Genomic DNA, 22,718 nt, shown 5'->3' with positions numbered 1-22,718 from the left:
ACGGCACCTGTACATTTGAAAGAGACTACAGAGATAGCACATTCATTTGGCTATAATTCGTGTCTTTGTCGTTAGATCGCTTTATACTGACCTGCAGCAATATATGACTAGTTGTCGCAAACGACACCATCAACTGATCGCATGAAGCTAACTGTAGAGTTTGATTGACCGAATTTAGGGAGTAGGAATCGAATTATCAAATAAGAGAACTGAAGTGTATACCCCCTGCGTCCTAATTGTATTACTTAACCGCTTTGTAATATAGTAGAGTTTTGCTAACCTGTACCCACCTCTTTTGGAAAGACCGATGTATGTTTTAGCCTAAAATTGCAACCATTTTAAGCTTACCGCAATAATCCTTCAATTTATATTAGTTTATTAAAAACTTCGTCTCTGTAAGCAAACAAATACCAATTGGTGATTATCCGCTGACAAATTATGCAAGTAGATTGTGATTATTTCGAACCATTAAGGCTTTCATCTTTTAATTGATATCAGTTTCGTGCCTGAAGCATTCATGAGAACTTTTGCTCTGTGCATAGTGAATGACATAGATGTGAACATGCAGAAATTGCATCCAATGTGCCACCTGTATTCTGCTAATTTCTTTCATTAGTAACCTTGGAGGTGAAATTGTTTACCAGTCTTGGATTATTTCTTTTGGTTGTAGCAAATAAGCATATATTCACCTTGAAACTCATGTTTACAAATTTCTGTATTGGTAAAAACCCGAAATCACTTGCTTAAGGAGTTTCCCCATTAGTCCCATCCGAGCCGAAAAAACGTTCGTCTCAAAACAGGACAATATTCTTGCTAGTTGCAAAAAAAAAAAACTCTCGTGGGTTATGGTAAGCTGCAGCAGATACCAAGTGTATTTGGTGGAACATACCATATAGATTGGTATAAAAGAAAGTAAATCATCCCAAATAAATCATCATCAGGCCACTTAAGGACATCATTCTGAATAGAATTGACAATAAAAGTACACAATGTCTCCCGTTCCCAAATTGTTTTCTGGTTTTGCAGTCGAAAAGCCTGAAAAATGGCAAGAGCCCAAATTGGTTCAATACGAACCAAGAGAATTATGGCCAACCGATATCACCATTAAAGTTATAGCTTGCGGTGTATGTGGAAGTGATTGCCACCAAGTCTCAGGAAATTGGGGTCCCTTCAACCGTGAAAATTTGATTGTTGGACATGAAATTATAGGAGAAGTTATTGAGGTTGGTTCTGAAGTCACCAAGCATAAGATTGGTGACATTGTAGGGATTGGAGCTCAGAGTGACTCTTGTGGCGAATGTGAACGTTGCAAGAGTGGCAACGAACAGTACTGCCAAAATGGATCAGTCTTGACGTACAATTCTGTTCATCCAAAGGCTGACGGATATGTCACTCAAGGAGGATACGCTTCTCATATTAGAGTCAACGCCCATTTTGCTGTTGCTGTACCAAAGAAATTGAGCATTCACAATGCTGCACCCTTGCTTTGTGGTGGCTTGACAGCGTACTCCCCAATTGTTCGCTATGCTGGCCACGATTTGACTGGAAAGACCATTGGTATCATCGGTGTAGGTGGTATAGGTGCAATGGCTCTTCAAATTGCCAATGCTCTCGGCGCAAAGGATGTTTATGCTTTTTCTAGGTCAAGTGCCAAGAAGGAAGATTCATTCAAGTTGGGTGCCACTAAATTCATTGCCACTGGGGAAGAGTCCAATTGGTCAGAATCTCACAAAGATACCTTTGACTTAATTCTTCATTGTGCAAATACAGGAAAAGGGGCCAATTTCAATCCATTTCTTGATACTTTGAAATTGACAGGTACATTTGTGACTATTTCTGCACCTCCAGTGGACGAGGTTATTTCCTTCCTGCCATGGTCTTTATTGTTCTCTGGTGCTAAAGTCGCTGGTTCTATCATCGGATCAATGAAAGAAGCTGAGGAATTGTTGGAATTGTACGCAGACAAGGGATTGACTGTCTGGATTGAGAAAATTCCTGTCAGCGAGGAGGGGGTGAAAGAGGTCTTAACCAGAGCCCATAAGGGTGATGTGAAGTATAGATTTGTATTAACTGACTTCGATAAGGTTTTCACCTAAACCCTGTAAGTTGATCTTTGGTATATTCTCCCTTATATGTAATGAATAGGATCCGAGTTATCACAATATAAGTTCTTAAATAAACAATTTCAACAAGCAGTTGGTTGGTTGCAAATTTATAATTCCAAAAATAGGAAGGATTACGATTATTTTGCCTGAACTGACCCGGAATAAAAAGTGAGGGCGCGATTGTTAAGCATTGACTATTGAAACAATGGTATAACGTAGTATTAACAAAGCAGCGAAGTTTTAAGCCCGCAAACGGGCATGCTTCCCTTTTATGAAGCATCCCTTCCACTATGACTGTTTGAAATTCGTGAGCATTCTATAGATGGCGTCCCCCAACAACGTGTAAAACAGCGCATTAGTGTTTTAGTCCACCATAATTGGGATTTTTGTTTCCCAATTCGTAATAAATTTAAATATTCTTTAAGAGTTTTATATTTAACTTTTTATAATAATCTTTTCTCAAGCCAGTTTTGTCACGTAGCCTAATCTTTCATCTACTTTGAAGTTTGCCATTTTGCAATAAACACTGTAACACCTTTCTCAATAACTAGGGTTGGGTGCACGTTAACCGAAAGATTGAGAACCGCCGATCTTAAATTCGCACATGGTAGCTGACAATAGTTTTGTCCGATATCTCCAGTTTTGCAGCAAAAAAGTTGCATACTTCATTTGTCATTATAGATCGGTACGATGTGAAGGGAAAAGACATAACCGATATGTGTTTTGAAACTTGACTAATCTGTTAAACTCCGGTAACTTACGCCGCACTTGAGTGTATTCATATATCAAAGCCTGAGAACAGATAGCAAAGATTGAAATAAATTGTGAAGTTATTACATCAGAATCCATACAAAATGAGCAGCCAAAATCTTCTATGTCTGCCTTTTCATTTGGCTTTTACTCATCACATCTCAATAAAGCTACAATGACCACTACTACTGTTCCAAAATTGTTTTCTGGTTTTGCAGTCGAAAAGCCTGAAAAAATGACTTGACTGGTAAAACAATTGGTATTGTCGGTGGTTTGGGAGCAATGGCTCTTCAAATCGCCAAAGCTCTTGGTGCTGAGGATGTTTATGCTTTCTCTAGATCCAGTGCTAAGAAGGAAGATGCTCTTAAATTGGGTGCCAATCATTTCATTGCAACTGGCGAAGACAAGGAATGGGCCAAATCTCACCAGGATGGCTTTGATTTGATTCTCAATTGTGCCAATTCAGGAAAGGGGGCAGATTTCAACCCATATCTTAATGCTTTAAAATTAACTGGATCATTTGTTACTATTTCTGGTCCTCCTATTGGAGAAGTGGTTTCCTTTCAACCATTTTCTTTGCTTTTGAACGGTGCTAAAGTTTCAGGCTCTGTTATTGGTTCTATGAAAGAAGCTGACGAATTATTGAAGTTGTATGCTGACAAGGGATTAAATGTCTAGATTGAAAAGGTTCCTATTAGCAAAGAAGGTTTTACTCAGAGGATCAAAGAGTGATGTGAAGTACAGATTTGTCTTGACTGACTTTGACAAGGCCTTTTGAATTACTATAAATCAGAATCAGATTCAGCATATTTTGATTTCAGACTTGATTTTACATATATACACATGCACTCGTAATATATCAAACCAGTTACCATTGCTATTTTGATAACCACTATACTTTTGCTGCAAAATCCACAGCCACCTTGGTAGTATCTCCGCTCCGTTTAATCTCCGTATATCGTTCTGTGCGCCATACCAAGGGAAAAAGCCGGGTGCGCTAACAAGACTGGATCGGATTATTAAGGCTAAGTGCCCTTGAAAAGGAGATGGTAGGCTTATTTAACATGAATAATATATGATTGCGTCAACAATCTATTGTTATGGGATGCTCTACGAATAGGTGTGACCATGAACTAATTTCACTGTGCATCAACGACATTTCTTAAGGCGTAACAAGCTTGCTAGCTTCCTGATGTTTGCCGGTTTCATCCATTGAATTTGACAGTTTTTGATCATTTCTTCACCAGCCGCATAATGCTGAACATAACGATTCTGTTGACAGCCGTACCGTTTCTACAAATTTCATTTCGTTAATTAACGGAACAATTGTTGTTCCTCTTTTCCTGGCGACTCGTTCGTTTGGTAAGCGTACGAGTTCTTTATTCCGCAAGCTGTCATTAAACACTTGTGTCATATTTTGTGACGCACGGTATGTCGCACTTTCCGAATGCGTTCCGGCTCGGCCCCCTTTTCGTAATTTTTCACTACGGTGTTTACGGGAACAGTTTCTGGAAGGCCATTGTGAGAGGGTTTTGCCATCGCAAAGCTAGATTCGAATGTTCTATTCGAAAAAGATGGTGTTATTTCTATTATTAGACTTGGTTTCCCGGTGTGGAATTGCCAGGGGAGCAACTTGATTGGAGGGTTGGAAAAGTACCGCATTTGTTGCAGCAACATGTGGCAGGTCTTATACGGCTGCTCATGACCGTAGCAATTTCTCAATTGGTATCAATATCTGTAACAATCTTTTGTGACTCATTGTACCCCTGTATTGTAGAGTTCTCCTCTTTTTCAATTCCAGTTGCAATTGCTAGCTCTAGCCCCACCCCGAGTCCGAGCCCGAGCCCGAGCTCCCCCGAATGAGTATACCGCTGGTGAATTACAAATCCAAAAACAAATACCCCATACCAACTCCACTATAACTGGGCCCCGACCCCGACCCTGGGCCAATTGCCCAATGTCATTCGCGATCTTGGCCCTGCACGATGTTTGTTCCTTATCCTTATTCTCCTGCCGTGCCAAGCCTCTTGCCACCCACCCTTTCACCAGCCTTACTCCAACTTAGCTTCCCGTTTCCCGTCCCGCACCATGCACACCCGCTTACTAACCAAATTGATGTTGATCCGTGCCTTCCACTGGTAGTTTCTTCGTAACCACTCCCCAATCCAGTAGCGTGGCCGCATTCCGCCGCACTTTCAGTAGCTTCTCCGGCACACGGGCCCATCAATTTTCGAAGGCAAAACGACATTATTATCATCTGGGTTTTTTAGTAAGGTGAAACCTTAACTGGGCTCGGAGGCTGTTAACTATGAGAAAATACAGTGGTTTAATTATAGACCAGGATTTAGTGATTTGCTGGTGGTGGTTTGAGATTGAAGCTTCTGATGTCTTTCATGTAGTTATGTGCAATGGCGTGGCGGTGTTATATTGTAGAGTATTTTGGGATCATTTTGGGATCATTTTGGGCCATTTTAGCCCCCTTGAGTATGGGCATATTAACAATATTAAGTGCCATATATTCCTACAATGTCGTGTTTTTTTTGTAATCCTTTCTGTATACTGACTGTAGTCATGGTTAGTGCCCCAGTAGCGTAAAATTCCCTCTGGCGTTCCATTTCTCTCGAAGCCGCCTAACTTTTAATAGAATCCAATCTCTCCTGCTGCTGCCACCCTAAAAGATCCGAGATTTGATTGTCTTTAATTGTTTCCGTGATTGTCTCCGTAATTATTCTCAGTAATTTGCATAGTCATTAGCATGGTTATTATCGTAGTCATTATAATAGTCATTACTATACGCATTAGCATAGTCATTAGCATATACGCACTAAGCATATTCCTTACCTTTAAGCATACTTTCTCTGCATTGCGACCCCATCTATCCGTTACTTCAATCCTAAAATATCAGGTTTATTTCCTACGTTTTTCGTTCCTCTTCCTAGTTTATTGTTCCCTACTTCTATCTACTTACCTTATTAAGTATAACCTTGTTTTTTTTTTAAAAAAAAAAAATAGGTAATTAACAAATTAATTTCCCTTAGTGTTTTTTTTTATATTCATCTGTTCTTTATTTAATTATTTCTTAATTATTTCTTTATTTTATTTCTTTATTTCTTTATTTCTTTAGCTTCCTTACATTGTTTGGTCTTATTTCTAATTTCTGTTTTATAGTTTTATACTCCTTCCAGTGTCGTCTCCGACGTTTATGGCTTAGCACCAGTGTTCTGTCAGTGGATTATTTAACATTAGACATTTGCCGCCATCTGGAAACCTTGTTCGTCCCCTGACTGAAATTCGTTCTTTTTACCCTCTCTGTTTTATCAGTAACGGCTTCTGTTGATTTCAAACCATCCCGTCTCACTGTTCAGGCTAGTCCCCGTCCATGTCTAGACACCAGCGTCCGCCATGTCCACCAAGAAACGTAATAGAGCCACCAAGGTCTGCGATTTCTGTAAGAAGAGGAAAGTCAAATGTGATCTAGGCAACCCCTGTTCCACTTGTGTCAAGTATAGACATCGTGTATGTCGTTATTCAGACTTGAGCGTTCTTGGCAACGATGACGACGAAGTCACTTCAAGCTCCGATATGTTGGTCCAGGACCAGTTGATGCAATTGAAGAAGAAGCTCAAAAACTTGGAAGAAAGCGTCAAGAACAGACCCGAAACCCGTAAGACGGGAAGCGCCAGTAGCTTGAATAGCATGGGAAGTAACTACAGTGGGAGTAACTCCAATTCAAATAGTATCATCTTCAACGAACCCAATAGCGACTACAGCTACCATAACAATACCATAGGTAACATAGGTAACACCAACATCAACCAGAACAGCAGCAAGAACAGCAAGAACAATAGCTCAACCAACATCAATACTATCAACGGCTCTTCAACTGGGACCTTTAGTTCCAACGGAACTTATCCCAATAACAATATCAACAACAACGATATACCCGTACAGAGTATCTTTCTCAATTCAAAGGATCATAACGTGTTCCAGACACCAACAGCAAGTTCCAACAAGTCCCAAGGAGGCTATAGCCCCAACAACCATACAATCAACAATAACATAAATAGTACGGGTAGTTCTCTGGCATACTCCCCAAAGAACCCCAACCAACGGTTTACAGACTTGTCCAGTGTACTTGGACACAACCCTGTCGCATCACCAGACGATACCATTAACTTCTACGAGGGCTACACTTCAGTATACGACAAGGAACCGATCAGAAGACGCAATTTTGGCCCTCTTTCGTGGATTTCGTTGATCAAAATCGACAATCTGATGGGCAAATTGTGGGATTACCTCCATGCCGTTAAGAATTCTGCAAAAGGTAGTCTACATAAAGATTTCTGCGTGGAAGAAACCCAAAAGGGCGGAGTTGAAGTACCTCCAGCTGCCCCTACACAAGAGGAAATAAGAGAAAGATTGGACACTTCAAAGCAACTGAAGGTCATCGAGAAGGTTCTCAAAGGAATCGGACCCACTGATGAAGATTACGCAGAGAATGTTCTTGATGGAGCTACAACGGCTGATAGAGATTTCAGGCATAAGGTCACGAATGATGAGGGTTATGATGATATTCGTCCATACAAGGATTCATCTTACCGGAGCTATTCTGCGCAGAAGACCACTCTTAATCAAAGATCTCATTTCCAAGATCCTCACCTCTCAGAAAAAGCGAAGTCTCTAGGTCTTATGTTCTACCAAGGAGGATTAGATGAGGAACTTGCCCTTGTCGAGAAAATAAGGCTTGTTCTTCCCAAAAGAAAGGCAATTTGGCTACTTTATAAGAGATTCTTCAACTACTTGTATCCTGCTATCCCGCTATTAGATGAGGTGGTATTCAAAGAGCAAATCCAAAAGCTTATAGGACTCGAAGTTTACAAGGACGAAGACGTAGTAGTCCACGTTGAGAAGAGAATGGACTTTGCTCTTCTTGGGCTACTTCTCATCGTGTTAAGACTCAGTTACTTGACTCTTTTTACCAATGTAGCTGCTATCAATGAAGAAAACTTTGTTACTGATGATCCTTCACCCAGAGCTCAAGAGAGTAAGTACCTCCTCAACAATCCCATTAATATAGATGTCATCGATGTGGCGCAAACATGTCTCAATCAGTTTAACCTCATGAGAAGTGTAAACATGACCATTATGCAATTGGCAGTTTTCACGCGGTTATATCACATGTATGCCCCCGAAGATGGTGATGGTACGGACGGAGGAGATGCCCAAGTCTTCAATGCCATGCTTATTCAGATGGCCTACTCTTTAGGATTACACAGGGAGCCTGACAATTTTCCTAACGAATGTAACGATGAGAAAATCAATAATTTGGGCAGAAAAATTTGGTTTATGCTTTTGGTTCTTGATGTGAATAATCTGATGGCCAATGGAACTCCCCAAAATGCCAACATACTCTCGTTTGACACTAAATTTCCCTTCTATAGACCTGGAAATGAGAACGTTGTCAATGTCGAGCTCGAGAAGAGCACTCTTTCCAACTTCTCTCGCTTTGACCATATCTATCTGCCAATGACAGAAATCCTTGGTATGGTAGTCCAGGTCAAAGGTAGAGTCAAGATGGTTGACTTAGTAGAGAAATTGGGCTACATGGAGTCCCATTTCATTGAGGTGTATGGAAAAATGGGCAATCACTTTGATGCTGGAGATCTTACTCAAATTGAGATATATCAGAAGACTCTCAAGATGAAGATCCACTTCACTTCCAATTTGTTCATCGTGTCGATTTTTTTCCACATCTTTAACTTCTACGAAAAGAAAGGAAACTCTGAGCTTGCCTTCTATTACTTGAAGAAGATCTTTTTGATCACCATTTTGGATCTTATGCCTTTCTACTTCGAATTCTTGAACAGAAGTCATCTTATCTTTAAGAATTCTACAGATTTAACCATCACTCCTGGTTTTGAGCTGGTGACACACAAATCCCTTATTGTGGTTCTTGGAATTTTTATTAGAGTGAAATTTGCCATTAAGAAGCTTGAAACTGGATACGATCACTCTTCTAGATTGGTAAAGGATATCAAATACAAAATCCACTACGAGTGCTTGCTTAGAATTGCAAACTTGCTTGAGAAATGTACTGGAGTATTTAGAGAGAGTATTGCTCGTTTGAGTCATAGGTACTACTATGCTTGGCGTATTACCAAAGCTCAGAATTTCCTCACTGCTCTTCTTTCTAAGGATCAATTTTATGACCAATATGCTTTCACAATGTCTGAGCCTGGGTTGGTTTTTACGAACGATATGCTTGAAGAGCTTACAGTGATTTTAGAAACAGCATTGTTCCGTGTGAAAGAGCAAAAGAAATCCAAGAAGGAAAATGAAGAAGGTAATACACAAGAAAAGAATAGCCACACAAGAGCCAAGACTAATCCTCGCTCAGAAAGAACTACGAATGAAAAGAAGAACTTTAGAACTAGTGTAGCTGAATCCGCTCCTATGGATATTGACCTCGATAAGACTGCTTCAGCAGAAGAATCTGGTCGCTTTACTCCGGGATTCGGTTCGACTGCTTCAGTCGGCTCTACAACTTCCAACGACTTCGATGTTAACGATTACATGCCAAATAACGAGATCGACTCCATTTGGTTACAAATGATGTCCATGAAGAGTGCCACGGATCCTTCGGCCAACTTCAACAGTCCTTTCCCTTCAAACATTGGATCTGAACAATTTGGAAACAGTGCATCTTCGGGTATATTTGCAAATGATATGGGACCTGTACTGGAGACTATCGATCTTAGCCTGACTTTAAGTGGTTTTGGTGGCTACAGTTCTGGAAAGGAATTGTTCGAGAATATTCGTCTCGAAGATATCTTTAAGGATATCACATAAAGGTGGGTAGATAAACGAGTGAATGATGATGAAGCCAGCAATGGCTATGAAATGAAGTTGTTGTAATGTATAAATTGTTTAAATATCTTGTATATAAAGTATATTTCTTAATGTGAATGAACTATTATTGATTGTGTTAGAGTGAGCTGTATGAATAAGACGAACAATATAGGTTGTAACATATTACAGATGACTAAGATGGTTCAACTAGTCAACCCAATTTGCTCTACGTGTCTATTGTCATTAATATATAATTATCTAATTTATATTCCACACAACCACAGCGTTTACCTGTGACTTAAATAGCAAAAGATGGGTCTCCTCTGAATGTAAGCTTATGACTCTCCAATTGGCCTCTCTAATGTAGTCTACCAAGAATTCACTGTGAATGTCACTTACGCTAACCTTGACAAGATCGGAGTTATCTACGTCTGAATGAGATGGAAATTCAGGTGGAGAATAAATGCTGATGTAGTCATCTACTGGATTCTTTAACTGCAACTGAGAGCAGTCCAAGGTCAACAATGTAAGGTATTCATAAAGCTCTGATGAATCAACTTGTTGTAATTTCTCGATGTCAGTGGACAAGGGAAGCAAATTCACTACCGAAGAGGCAATTTGTGAAGTTGATATTGATGGAGTTTTGGAATCTAAGAAAGCTATTGGAGCCTTATATGCTACGATTCTTACTATGCAGTGGGAAAAGATTGTTTCGATCAAGTATTTCAACTCTTCAGGTAGAACTAAGTAATTGTTCCTTATTTCCATTGAAGAAGTGATGGAGTAATTATATGAGACGTAATTTTTGGCTCCATGACCGGTTTTAGATTCTTTGATCTTCTTGACTTCGAACTTTGGGCTCTTTAAGTTGGCCAAGTTCGGCACTCTCTGGAAGCTGGATTCGTTAAGTCGTACTCGTAAGTTGTTGTTCTTCAATGTGAAACTGTTTGTGATAGACAAATCCTTGCTGATTTCGTTGCTTTTTGCATGCAAATAAATGGATGAAAGTGACTTAGCATCATCTGGGAAGCTTAATTCCTGAATAGCTCCGAGCAAATTAGAGAATTCGCCATTTTGATATGATTTTACATCGGTCAAACCTATTGAAAAATCGGATTCAATATCATTTGAGCCAGAAGATATGAGAATATTGGCAGTTTTTATGTATGGGTTTCCTTTCAAAAGTGAATTGATGGTTTTCTGAACAGCTTCGGAATCCAAAGAGCCTGTTGTAACATGACAATTACCATTTCCCATGGTTACTGTGGGTATTATTCATCATTAACTTGTGCATTTAAAACCAATCGATCGTTCTTAAAGCGATGGATTCTAATATCCTGCATATACCATGGCATCTTTAATAGTGTAAAATTGCAGCAATTGAAGAAATGGCATGGATTGTGTAGATTGATGACTTCTTCCTATGGAGGTCAAAAGAGTAAAGTATGCCTTGGATTGGAAGGGGGAACTATTAAAGGAATTACAACAATTTGGAAGAAAGAAAAGCATTGGTTGTTCATTTTTTTTGTCTTTGTATGTGATAGAATATGTCAATGCCCCTCGGAGAAGCTGAACTAATAGCCACTCTCAAGAACGAATTCCCACAAATTGATAAGTTGACTTCCTATACCGTACAGATGGTTAGTAGTATTTCTCCATGATAGAAATCCCAATGTCACAGCAACAACACAGATAAAAACCTAACCAAACGGGAGCCACACCGAATATAACTGTCTGAAACATCGGATTTAAGATCACATGTTCATTACTATATTATTGCGGCACGGATGTGTTATCTCCCTTTACAGACACTTTTATCACCTCTAACGGGTCTATTACTACCATATTCTTCAACCTCAAATACGGTACCTTCCAAGAGCTCCAGTTTCCAAGAGCCCTAACCTCGCTTACGGCTGATTTCAACCCGCTTTCTTAACCGTACACTGCAACTGCTCTTTTCGGGAAATATCAATAATGCCTTACGCTCAGAGCTCATCTGCCAATGCCAGTTTTACATACATGACACTCTGGCTGTACACACACCTCATATCATGACATATTGGTACCAGGAGACCTCGTGGGCTGTCCTTACATTGTCTTCAGACTGATAATGGCACGAAAAGCGGCAAAATAATCCGTCAGTTGACAACTTGACGATTGCAGTAATAGATCTCAATACCGTAACGCGGGGCGGCAAGTAGCGAGGAGGGGTTAGTGACTCAGGGAAGGGGGTCGCTGGTCACTGTGTGGTATTTCCGCTCATAATTAAGACGGTCACACGGAGATAACCGATGTGCTGTAGATTTTTTTTTCCACCTGGTGGTGCCAACAACTCCCCAAAATCTCCTCTTCGATATGAATAGTTTGTCCCCTCGCCAATTGCAATAGTCAAATTCCGTGGTACATCTGTCTATTGCGTTGTCCGGTAATCGTCGCGAGAATTACCACAAAAAATACCGACAGAAAAAAAATTTACGGCGACGTTAGTCCTCTGTTTGTAGTGGGGCGCCGTCGTAGAACTGCTAAATGTAGCATAATGCACAGAGAGGAATAAATATAAAGAGTGAAGGTAGGACATGTAGAAAGGACGATGATCTCGGATGATTTGTACCTTTTTCTGTTATTTTGACGCTGTTACGTCTTGGAATCACGCATATAGCGATATTTCACCAATTTCTTCTAATTTCTGGCCATACAAACCACCCTTGGGATAGTATTAATATCTCCCTCATCCCATTTCTCTGGCCCTCTGCTCTGCTCACTACGCTGAAGCGTTGACAGAAAATCCTACCGAGAGAATCTCCCGCTAGAAATTTTCCGTTTTGTCGCTATCACCAAGTCTTGATTCACAGAGTTATAGAGTCGTATTCGGCATAGAACGGCTCAAAATTGCCCAGAAACCCTCTGGATAGCACTCAGCAACGCTGTAGAACCATTTTTCAGACAGTTTAATCTGATCTGTAGAGTTTTCACTGGTTAGTCGTGGACTTATTCATACCATCATCACTATTTCTCGGTCTATCGCTAGCCAATACTTCAGTGGTACACGAAGTATTTCACGTTACAGAGTAGCAAATTATAAGCAAAAGTCCGGGTTTGCTATGCTACAATTTCACTACATGGCCCCATGGGTTCCAGGATTTAATCTGGCCATTGAAGCGGAGCTTTCAGCTACTAATAACTCACCTCCATTCACGTCATTTCAGTTAGCTACTATTGACCATAAATCCGGGTATCCAAAGAACAGAACTCTTATATTCCGAGGATTCCTCTTCAATGACAAAACAAATAACATATTGACATGTACGACTGACAAGAGAATGAGCAAATATGACGAGTTCCTTCATGATGACAAGTTTGAGGCCGTATTCTACTTTCCACGTACCAAGAAGCAATTCAGGTTCCGTGGAAAAGCCAGGATCATCGATCACACCTACAAGCCAATAATTGACATTTCAGCTATTCAACCAAAGACTATTCTCGAACACAATCAAAAAGTATCTCTCAAAAGAGACAAGGAGTTCAATAACTCTGATGTGGAAGACGAGGTTGATGACGACGAGCTGATTGTTAATGGAAATCGTCAAAATAATCATAATAATACAACTAATGGAAATGGAAATCATTCTATAAATCCGCAAACCACGCCTATCCAATCTAGTCTATTATCTCCGTCGTTGTTGTCACAATTCAATGACTCCTCTCATGATTTAGCATACTCCACATTGAACGAATTGTCCCATTTGCAATATATTCCGCCAAGCGAAGAAGAATGGAATGCGGAGATCGACAGGCAATGGGAGAATTTGTCTAAATCGTTAAAGAAGACGTTCAGAAAGCCTGCTCCATTGCAACCACTCAATGATGATAACATAAAATTGATGGACTCTATTAACAGAGGAGTCGACGGAAAGAAGGATGATCACGGAAAGAAAAACTTTTCGGTTGTGGCATTGTTCATTGATCAAGTTGATATGGTTGAGTTGGAGAAGGACAGAAGATACATTTATGTTAAGGATTCCCATCAGTTGTGGAGTGAGGAAGAGGTTTGTCCATGAGGAAGATGAAGGTATTAATAACTTGAAGGTGACGAAAATTGAATGTTAACAAACGAGATAATAGAAGAATGGAAGGATTCCATTCTATAGTGAAATCACTTAATGAAGGGAACAAGCTGAAATAAGTTGTGTTCTGGGTGTATGTTCTAGCGTGGATTTCTGTTCCGGCTCCGAATGTATGATAACGGGGAGCCTTTGAAGCAGATTTCGAAGAAGCCTAGAAATATAGAGTCCAAAAGGGACTGAAGAAGTTGGAGGACGTGGTTTTCACAGTGGGCTAGTGTTACGAATAGACGTTCAATGTATATAGAAGGTAATAAAAAGACACACGACAGCATGTGATGTGTAGATGTAGAAGTAGTGTAGTGGGGTATGACTAGCAGGTAGATATAAAGAGAAAGGGAAAATATAAGAGAGAGTATGAATATAACAGAGAAAATGAATATAAAGAGAAAATGAACATAAAGAGAAAGGGAATATAAGAGAGAGTATGAATATAAAAGAGAAAATGGAAGACAGCATGTGAATGATATTAAGAACGCCAATGAGAGAGTAACTTCAACTTAGGATGTCTCTACGAAGAACAGTTGGAAAGTTAATGAAATCGTACAAATGGCCATCTTTTATGACTTCAATGGCTACCAAATTCAAGTGAAGCCTAAAACTGCCAGATAAAAGAGCAGTCATGGTGGGGACAAAAGGAAAATATATACTTGAAGCTACCAATATGAATTATCATCGAAAGAATCATCATCAATGCATCAAATGCATCATTATTATCACCAAACAGTTTTTACATAAAATCATCAACAACAGAAAACAACCCTCTAAATGACGCTACCAGTGTACTTAATAACACTATCAGTATAGTATACATAATACAGTCCATATTCATATCCAAATATAGACCATCGACGCGTATATCAAAACATCAACATTAAACAATAACGAACAAACAATAGATAATACTGTACAAGAGCGAACGATGAAAGAAGAACAATGGGGTAAACGAAACAACGTACAGCATACAAGACGTGTCGTACAACGTATCGTGTACCAAAGATACCTACGCACAGAGCAGCTACGCACAGAGCTACACACACAACACAGTACATGATACAAGACCACGATACATGATCCACGATACATGATCCACGATACTTGCTGCCCTATAATACAAGATGTTAGATACGGCAAAACAAAGGAACCAGAGAGGACAAATGATTTATGCTCCTGTAAATGAAATGAATGCAAATTGATGCAAACAGATGCAAACAGATGCAAATGATAGTGTGTTGAGGCCATCGAAGACCAGCGAAGAGACAAAGACAATGGAGTTGAAGATATACGAATGTAGGAGATGTGGGGATCTGGTCAGGAACAAAGGAACCAGATGTAGTAGTACAACCAGATTGAACCAGAATGAATTGCAAAGGTAAGAAATGGTGGGTTCTGAGAGAAGCTGAGATAAAAGTAACAAAGTGGGTATAGCAAAAGGCAGAAATGAATGCTATACTACAAATACTCATCAACGTAGGAGAACAGAGTAGTCAACTCAACATATCCAATTGATGATACTTGATAAATGCAAGGTTTTATAGCCACTTCAGTGATAATCACATGGTTACCGTACTATACGGTATACGGTAACAACAGACGAACATATCAAATATGAATATCAAGAAACAACCGAAAAGTATCATCAATACGATAAAACCTTTAAAAAAACATGAGTAAACGAAACAAGACAACATTAAACGAATGACATGGAACAAAGACGTAAGTATACACAAGAAAAACAAGCAAGAGGTTTAAAAAAACAATAGAAAAACAGATACAACATAGCCATACCATAATATAAAACATATAAAGCCATCCAATATACAACACTACAATAATATAAGACATATTTCATGAGTCAGACATAAAAAAGCCATACCAACATAGCCATACCATCACACACAGAAAAACATCAAGATAACAAACCTTCTCTGCCTCAACGAAATACAATAAACAAAATATAAAATATACAACATATAAATATAAAATACGAAATACAATAACCAGAATAATCCCAAATCGGAGCAGATTGCATAGATATGGAAGGACAAATGGAAACCAGCGGGGTCGTCCAATCAATGACTGTCTTGTTGATATATTTTGCATTAGCTCGGGCTCCTAGTAATGCTGCAAAAGAAAAAGGAGGAAACCAATGGGGAAGCATGAACTCTACGGGTTATGTTATGAGACAATGACACTAATACACTATGAGGTTCTGGAGAATGGGTTTCCAACAGAATGGGAAGTCAACCACGGATTCTCCTCCTTGACTACATCATCTCAACTGCATATTCATTCACTTCTGTTGTTGACTGGCATGCGATTTCAAAGGATGCAAATTTCATAGCAACAGGGCTCCTCAAATGGAGCCCCAACAAGGAATTATCGGGGTTTCTATCATCCGCTGTTTAATTTTCCGGGAAGGCTGTAGTTACCAAAATGATACAAAGTGAATAGTAAGAATAGCTCTTTGGTTTATCCCTATTGTGTTGTTCCTGGAACTTAGAGAGGGAAATGCCGTTCGTTTCATCCTACTAGTAAGTGGGTATCTCCCCACTCCTACGGGTCAAGGTACACTTTTCATATAGAGAATGTTGTTCGATACGATTGAGATGATAATGGGAACGATGCTCCGATTCCAATCGATCGGCTTTGAAGCGAATGAAATCGTATCCATTATATGTAGCTTTACTGTGGATATTACATCCTCGGGAGAAAGGTGCTTTTCATAGTGGGTTCATGAACGATTTGGATTTCGTTCAACCATACCATTTCTAAATGTCCGTGGCATTATCGTAGAGATATAGGGATTGTCTCGATATGGAAATAACCATAATGGGAAGATATTCTACGATCAGCCAGGTTATGAATACTAGAGATTTTTACGGACGGTAGTTTTAAAATCGGGGCCCCGACCAATGGGTAAATCTTCAAAATAAATCCAGAATACTTCACCCGACGTACAGCTGGTTTGTAAAGTCCTACTGACCTAAGATATACTTCTCTAGTTGTGGGCACAGCACAAATTGCCCCTACAAGTCAAATCCAACGTCAATGGAACAGCTGTCTCAGAAAGTAAAAATATAAAACACTTCACTTGCCCGTACTCTCACCTCAGTAGGCCTTCTCTAATTAAAGAGCATGTTTTGATACTTAACTCTTATAAGCAGCTCTAACACCTAAATCATACCAACTCTTACACAGATCGTAGTATAACCGATTTCTGCTAATACTTTTATAGAAACTGCTTCCCATCACCACGACCATCACCAGTAGCACCATCAACACATAAACATCAATGATCACCAAAGATTACCATAAACTTCAATGCTCACCAATGCTCCGCAATGCTACAAACATATACTTACTACATATTCTTACTACACACACGTAAAACTTAACTAACATTAAAAATCATACTCTCTAAGAACAACCTTCTCCTATCATTTCTACCACAGCACACTTTTCTACCACAGCACACTTTTCTACCACAGCACACTTTTCTACCACAACACACTTACAGCACACTTTTCACCAGCTCCCACCACTCCTCTCCTTCTACACCACCCACTCATTCTATCACACTCTCTCACAACTTTATCCACAACTCACTCCACCACCCACTCCCTCAACCTCTCCCTCAACCTCTCCATCGGATACTCAGTTAAGGATTCTCCCTCTGCGTGACTCGCCTGCACAATACTCCAAGACCCCCAAACATAAACATTAGCCGCCCAAACATAAACACACAACTTTCCCAGCAAAGAAAATTTAAAAAACAACACTTCTTCTTTTTCCTTATTGTTTGGGATTTGTTTTGTTCAATACTCTCCAACTCGTCGATACTAATCGTTTAATCCAGAAACTCCCCAAATTCCACAATGGCTCCTAAGACTAAGACTACCAAGCCCGTCGCCGCCGTCGGTGCTGCTGGCGCACCAGCAAAGGTCACCTACAAGGGTATGTTTACATGACTGGCACTGGTCAAAAGTGACTAGTAATATTGTTGTGGTTTTGGCAGAAAGCTGGGATTGAGAATGAAATTGGCATCTGGGATTGGAATACCAATGAAAGCGACGTGTTTTCAAAAGAACGACAATCGAGTCATTTGGTTCCCGGCATCCCCTTGTCCAATGTCGAACCCCTCAATCCGTGTTTTGCTTTTGCTGCATTTCTTTTCCAAAATTACCTATACTAACAATTCAACCTCTAGACATGATCAAGTCCGCCCTTGTCACCTTGAAGGAAAGAAACGGATCTTCGTACGTACTCACTGAAAACAAGTGAATTGTCTCGGTGCAAACAGCTCCATGTTCTATTGCTGACCCTGAGCTCGTTGTATTTTTTGCGTGTTTTGTTTACTTTTACTAACCCCCTCTAGCCGTCAAGCTTTGAAGAAGTACGTTCAATCCAACAACGACATCAAGGCCGCCAACTTCGATGCCTTGTTCAACACCGCTTTGAGAAAGGGTGTGGAAACCGGTGACTTCTTACAACCAAAGGGTCCATCCGGTCCTGTCAAGTTGGCCAAGAAGGAAAAGCCTGCTGCTCCAAAGGTCGTCAAGAAGGCTGCTGCTCCAAAGAAGGAGAAGACTGCCGCTCCAAAGAAGGTTGTTAAGAAGGCCGCTGCTCCAAAGAAGGTTGTTAAGAAGACTACTGCCCCAAAGAAGGAAACCAAGAAGGTCGTTAAGAAGACTGCTGCTCCAAAGAAGGTGACCAAGAAGGCCGCTGCTCCAAAGAAGGCTGCTAAGTAAGCTTTTGGTGAACTTCCCAATCTTTCCTCTGTATATTAGTGCTGGGCATAAAAATTAGTTCAAAACTTCTACTTTTTTATCTTTTCTTCTTCCGATCGTTACACTTGAGAGAAGTATCTGGCCAAGATGGGAGCCACCTACTTGGATCATTGTTGTTAATGCCCCTTGCTTGGGTATGTTTCCTAGAAAGTCGATGCGTCCTCCATTGAATTTTATTATTGTTTACTGTTATAATTATGACTGCTGTTTTACTACTATTAGGTATAACTAATTATTGCATTTTTGTGCCTACTGCCTCCTCTCCGACGTGTTTATATATGTACTTTCTACTTTATATGTATTAGTGAATAACTCGTCCGTGTGTATTTTTAGTATAGTGATTATACCTGAGTGAACTTGTAGTTGACCACCCTTCTGTAGTTATCACATATGGATGTTCAAACCAAGACAAGCAAATTAGCCCACTTGAACGGCCATACGGGACTCTTGGGACTCTCTCCCACACTATGTTATTGAAGCCGATTTTGCAGTTATATGTTTATTTACCTTTTCTCTATGCACGCTATACTCAATTTCCAAATTCGTGTTTTCGCGTATGATTAGTTGCTTTAGTTACCGCCGTTAACAGATCTAAGAGTGTGTAGTGGGGAGACGAATGGAGTCAGCCGCAGAGGGAATGGTGCAAAGATGAGAGTTAGAGGGTGAGTGTAGGGTGTTGAGTGGGAAGTGGGTCAAGGGAGTGATTGAGACGTCAGAAATGGTTACAATTGGTATACAGTGTGTATGGACTTGAATATATATATGGTTTTTATATGTGAAATACTATTGGGGCTTGTGTCGATTTGTGGGGGAGGAAAACGAGGAGAGAAAAGTTTTGATAATTCTTGAGATTTCGCAATCATTTTGAGAAATGGGTTTACCAATGGGTGGTTGAATGGGTGTTTATTCATGAAGTATAAGTAGATGGGTAATGCAATGGATAATGCAATGGATAATTTAAAGAGATGGACAATGGAATGGATATTGTAAAGGGATTTCAAAATGTAAAAATAGATGGATAATGTAAAGATAGGAAGATAATGTAAAAGATGGATAATGTTAAGAGATGACATAAGCAATGAGCCGGCGAGGATCAGTATCAGTTGTTAGAAGGGTATTTACAGTCTTTTGGAGAATTATACAAGGATAAATAGCTTCTTTGTACTATGTCATGGCTTTAGAAAACAATCGGTATTAACCATCAGCGAACTCGGACTATGTACAGCCTACGCTATATATTATATAGCACAAACGAGTAGCCTAATGAAATACCAAATCAAGAAGCTATAAAAAATTGTCATCAGAACCAACCGCCCAATATTTTATATTATAATTTGTATCCCCACACAACCCCAAACACCCGTTTTCTAATCTTATATATCTCTCTCTCTGAAAACCATCACCATCAAGCATCTGCTTATACATCTTCTACATTCCACACACAACAAGAACACTACCTAAATAAAATTCCCGCCCCACAAACCGGACAGCGCTACCAATCCACCAAACACCACACCACATCCTCCTGCATGCACAATCTGCAGCCAAAAACCTGCATCAGACCTCTCCTAAGTTCAACTCTCACCTCTCATTTTCCGTACTAACATAAGGAAGTCTTGTCTTCTATTTTTTTTTTTAACTTCTTCTTTCTAGTGAATTACCCAGTATTACAGGTAAAAGATGACTGAATTCAAACCTACGATTGCTATTATTGTCGCTGCATTGAAACCGGAATTGGCAATCGGTTACCAGGGCAAAATGCCTTGGCGTTTACGTAAAGAAATCCGTTACTTCAAAGACGTCACGTCCAATACCTCAGATTCAACCAAGATCAATGCTGTGGTTATGGGCCGTAAAACTTGGGACTCGATACCGCCAAAGTTCAGACCTCTTCCTGACAGGGTAAATGTGGTACTTTCTCGGTCATTTGAAAATGAAGTGACGGAAGACAATGTTATCCATGCAAACTCTATTGCAAGCTCTTTAAAGCAATTAAAGGAATTGTACAGTAGCAAAGTAGAAAGAGTGTTCATAATTGGAGGTGCTGAAATCTATAATGAGTTGATTAATGATAAGAACGTGTCTCACTTGTTACTTACGGAGATTCAAAACACAAATAAAGATAAAGAGATCCCTGTAGATACATTCTTGAAGTTCCCATTGTACACTGGGGACTCCCAATGGACAAGACTGTCAAAGCTGGAGTTGCAGAAGTTCGTTGGTGACAATATTACTATTGAAGATGATGTCGTCGAGGGAGACTTCAAGTATAACTTTACATTGTGGAACAAGAAGTAAGCTAATTTGTTTCCACCACGTATATCAATGAATTTATGTCCAAAAGTTTAATATATAATTTCACATTTCTCTAATGAATTAGAAATTGTATTATTTACAAAGCTATGTACAATTATATGCTCTTTTCAATAAATTAAAACCCTCCTATTGACTTTCATTACCGTTTTCTCCGTGCTTCTTCAACAATTCTGGGTCATATACTCTCATTCTTTCTGTGATTCTTTCGTCCACTTCCAATTCTTGGATCCATTCAGCATTCTTAGTCTTACCTTTCTCCACCCACTTCTTTGGCCAGTTCAATTCTTCCTCTTTGGCCAATAAAGTGTCCTTAAATTGGAATGGACGAGACAAGTTATACACTATCGAAGTGGTTCTACGGCCGTATTCGTCCGCCAATCTTCTTTTGGTGAAATATCTGTAAATCTTCTCAGGGATCTTGAGGAATCCTGTCAACTTAGGGATAGGGTAGACGTAGACAGGTTGTTCAAAAAGAACTGGAACGTTCTTTTCATTTGTAATGACACTTCCAAAGTTCAACTCTGGTGCCAATTCTGCAGCAGAATATGCTGATGGCTGAATGAATGGCTTGACGACAGGAGCTAACTTGGATTCCTCCTCTTCATCATCATCGACAGACTTACCTTCGGCAATCTTTTCCTCTTTTTCTTTTTGCTTTTCAGCTTTTACTCTCTCTTCTTCATCAATGACTTCCTGAGGCTTTTCCAAAGGTCCCAATAAACCTTCATGAACACCTGCAAGATATTCCTTATATGCTCCTCTTCCAATACATATCACACCGCCAGCTTCTGCAGGATTCAATTCATCTTCCGATTTCACTTCCACTGGGTTTACAAGGTGGTATAATCCCAATACATCTGCTGGTTTGTATAAATCCAGCCTCTTGACAAGAGGTCCATCTTCACTCTCTGCTTCGTTACGTTGAGTTCCTTTAAAAACACTTGTGGCACCAGAAGCTATAGAAGTCCATGACTTCTTGTTATTTTCATCTGTGGTTTCCGATTCGGACTCGTCAGACTTCTTACCTTCAGCCAACTTGTCCAATCTCAATTGTCTGATCTTTTGGGCCACTGTAGATCTGATATCTCCCTGTCTAGACTCGCTGAAAACTTCGTAATCAAGAGACGCAGCATTCAACACTGGCTTGACGAACTTTCTGAAGATTTTCAACGACTCCTCGAGGAAATCATCCGGAGGAGGAGCAATAAAAATGGTCAATTTACGAGGAACTCTATCCACTGGATAGACTCTTTCACTCAAGGAATGGACCTCGGCCATCCACTTTTTTCTGATCTGAGACTGTTGGTACTTATCGTATGCAATGCCACCACCGATTCCCGCAAGAACTGACCAGAAAATCATCCAGTTTCTCGAGGGTAACTTTAATCTGGGGATACCCATCATTCTAAGAGCAGGGTTGGTAAAACCCTTCTTCTTAGCGGCCTCGGCCGTTTTAGCCCCTGCAGAAGCCGGTTTTTCGGCCGTAGGCTCCTTCTTGGGTTCTGTTCCTGACATGCGGTATCGTTTTCAGAGCAAATCCAACACTTCAATGCTAACTTTTATACCAATGTAACGGTACCATTTGCAGTTGAAATATTTCAGAAATCATGTCTTTGGAGGCTCTCGGAAACGTCGATGAGAAACGCACGTGACTTTAGTGAAAAATGGAGTGTAGTGTGTGCAGGAGGGACAAATACTATGGTATATCATATGGTAGCGCTGTATATAATGGAGGGATAGTGATAAGCTGGGTAAGATGGGATAGAATTAGTTACAGTAGTTTCAAT

At 39.9% G+C, this 22,718-nt stretch overlaps 9 protein-coding genes across 9 annotated transcripts; 6 read left to right on the top strand and 3 right to left on the bottom strand. All coding sequences in view use genetic code 12, as the record gives it.

The window, feature by feature from the left end:
* Positions 1-989: 989 nt before the first annotated feature.
* On the top strand, positions 990-2,096 carry RJT20DRAFT_137203 (NAD(P)-dependent alcohol dehydrogenase; the record flags this gene model as incomplete). Its single annotated transcript, XM_064918550.1, has 1 exon — positions 990-2,096. One exon carries the CDS (start codon positions 990-992, stop codon positions 2,094-2,096), a length of 1,107 nt encoding a protein of 368 aa, XP_064771807.1.
* Positions 2,097-3,046: 950 nt separating this feature from the next.
* On the top strand, positions 3,047-3,899 carry RJT20DRAFT_62679 (uncharacterized protein). The gene has a single exon (XM_064921003.1). The coding sequence runs from the start codon at positions 3,138-3,140 to the stop codon at positions 3,531-3,533; it is 396 nt and encodes a 131-aa protein (XP_064771806.1). The 5' UTR covers positions 3,047-3,137; the 3' UTR covers positions 3,534-3,899.
* Positions 3,900-5,978: 2,079 nt separating this feature from the next.
* ZCF29 (Zcf29p) lies at positions 5,979-9,829 on the top strand. Its single transcript, XM_064917929.1, has one exon. It carries the CDS (start codon positions 6,258-6,260, stop codon positions 9,702-9,704), a length of 3,447 nt encoding a protein of 1,148 aa, XP_064771805.1. The 5' UTR covers positions 5,979-6,257; the 3' UTR covers positions 9,705-9,829.
* A 133-nt stretch (positions 9,830-9,962) lies between these two features.
* On the bottom strand, positions 9,963-10,961 carry RJT20DRAFT_3713 (uncharacterized protein; the record flags this gene model as incomplete). Its single annotated transcript, XM_064919877.1, has 1 exon — positions 9,963-10,961. One exon carries the CDS (start codon positions 10,959-10,961, stop codon positions 9,963-9,965), a length of 999 nt encoding a protein of 332 aa, XP_064771804.1.
* A 1,582-nt stretch (positions 10,962-12,543) lies between these two features.
* RJT20DRAFT_62614 (uncharacterized protein) lies at positions 12,544-13,835 on the top strand. Its single transcript, XM_064921001.1, has one exon. It carries the CDS (start codon positions 12,806-12,808, stop codon positions 13,760-13,762), a length of 957 nt encoding a protein of 318 aa, XP_064771803.1. The 5' UTR covers positions 12,544-12,805; the 3' UTR covers positions 13,763-13,835.
* Positions 13,836-14,931: 1,096 nt separating this feature from the next.
* RJT20DRAFT_131089 (uncharacterized protein) lies at positions 14,932-17,341 on the bottom strand. Its single transcript, XM_064917928.1, has one exon. It carries the CDS (start codon positions 15,289-15,291, stop codon positions 14,947-14,949), a length of 345 nt encoding a protein of 114 aa, XP_064771802.1. The 5' UTR covers positions 15,292-17,341; the 3' UTR covers positions 14,932-14,946.
* A 362-nt stretch (positions 17,342-17,703) lies between these two features.
* HHO1 (histone) lies at positions 17,704-18,576 on the top strand (the record flags this gene model as incomplete). The annotated part of the gene is made up of 3 exons (XM_064919876.1): positions 17,704-17,782; positions 18,036-18,105; positions 18,204-18,576. 3 exons carry the CDS (start codon positions 17,704-17,706, stop codon positions 18,574-18,576), a joined length of 522 nt encoding a protein of 173 aa, XP_064771801.1.
* Positions 18,577-20,274: 1,698 nt separating this feature from the next.
* Positions 20,275-20,990, top strand: DFR1 (dihydrofolate reductase). The gene has a single exon (XM_064917927.1). The coding sequence runs from the start codon at positions 20,296-20,298 to the stop codon at positions 20,911-20,913; it is 618 nt and encodes a 205-aa protein (XP_064771800.1). The 5' UTR covers positions 20,275-20,295; the 3' UTR covers positions 20,914-20,990.
* On the bottom strand, positions 20,991-22,606 carry TIM54 (Tim54p). Its single transcript, XM_064917926.1, has one exon. The coding sequence runs from the start codon at positions 22,444-22,446 to the stop codon at positions 21,058-21,060; it is 1,389 nt and encodes a 462-aa protein (XP_064771799.1). The 5' UTR covers positions 22,447-22,606; the 3' UTR covers positions 20,991-21,057.
* Between the last annotated feature and the right edge of the window lie 112 nt (positions 22,607-22,718).

The sequence above is a fragment of the Scheffersomyces xylosifermentans genome, assembly GCF_036884685.1.
Source record: "Scheffersomyces xylosifermentans strain CBS 12540 chromosome Unknown RJT20scaffold_8, whole genome shotgun sequence".
NCBI lineage: Eukaryota > Fungi > Ascomycota > Pichiomycetes > Serinales > Debaryomycetaceae > Scheffersomyces > Scheffersomyces xylosifermentans.
The sequence above is the reverse complement of the archived record's forward strand: the minus strand, read 5'-3'. Positions and strand labels throughout refer to the sequence as shown.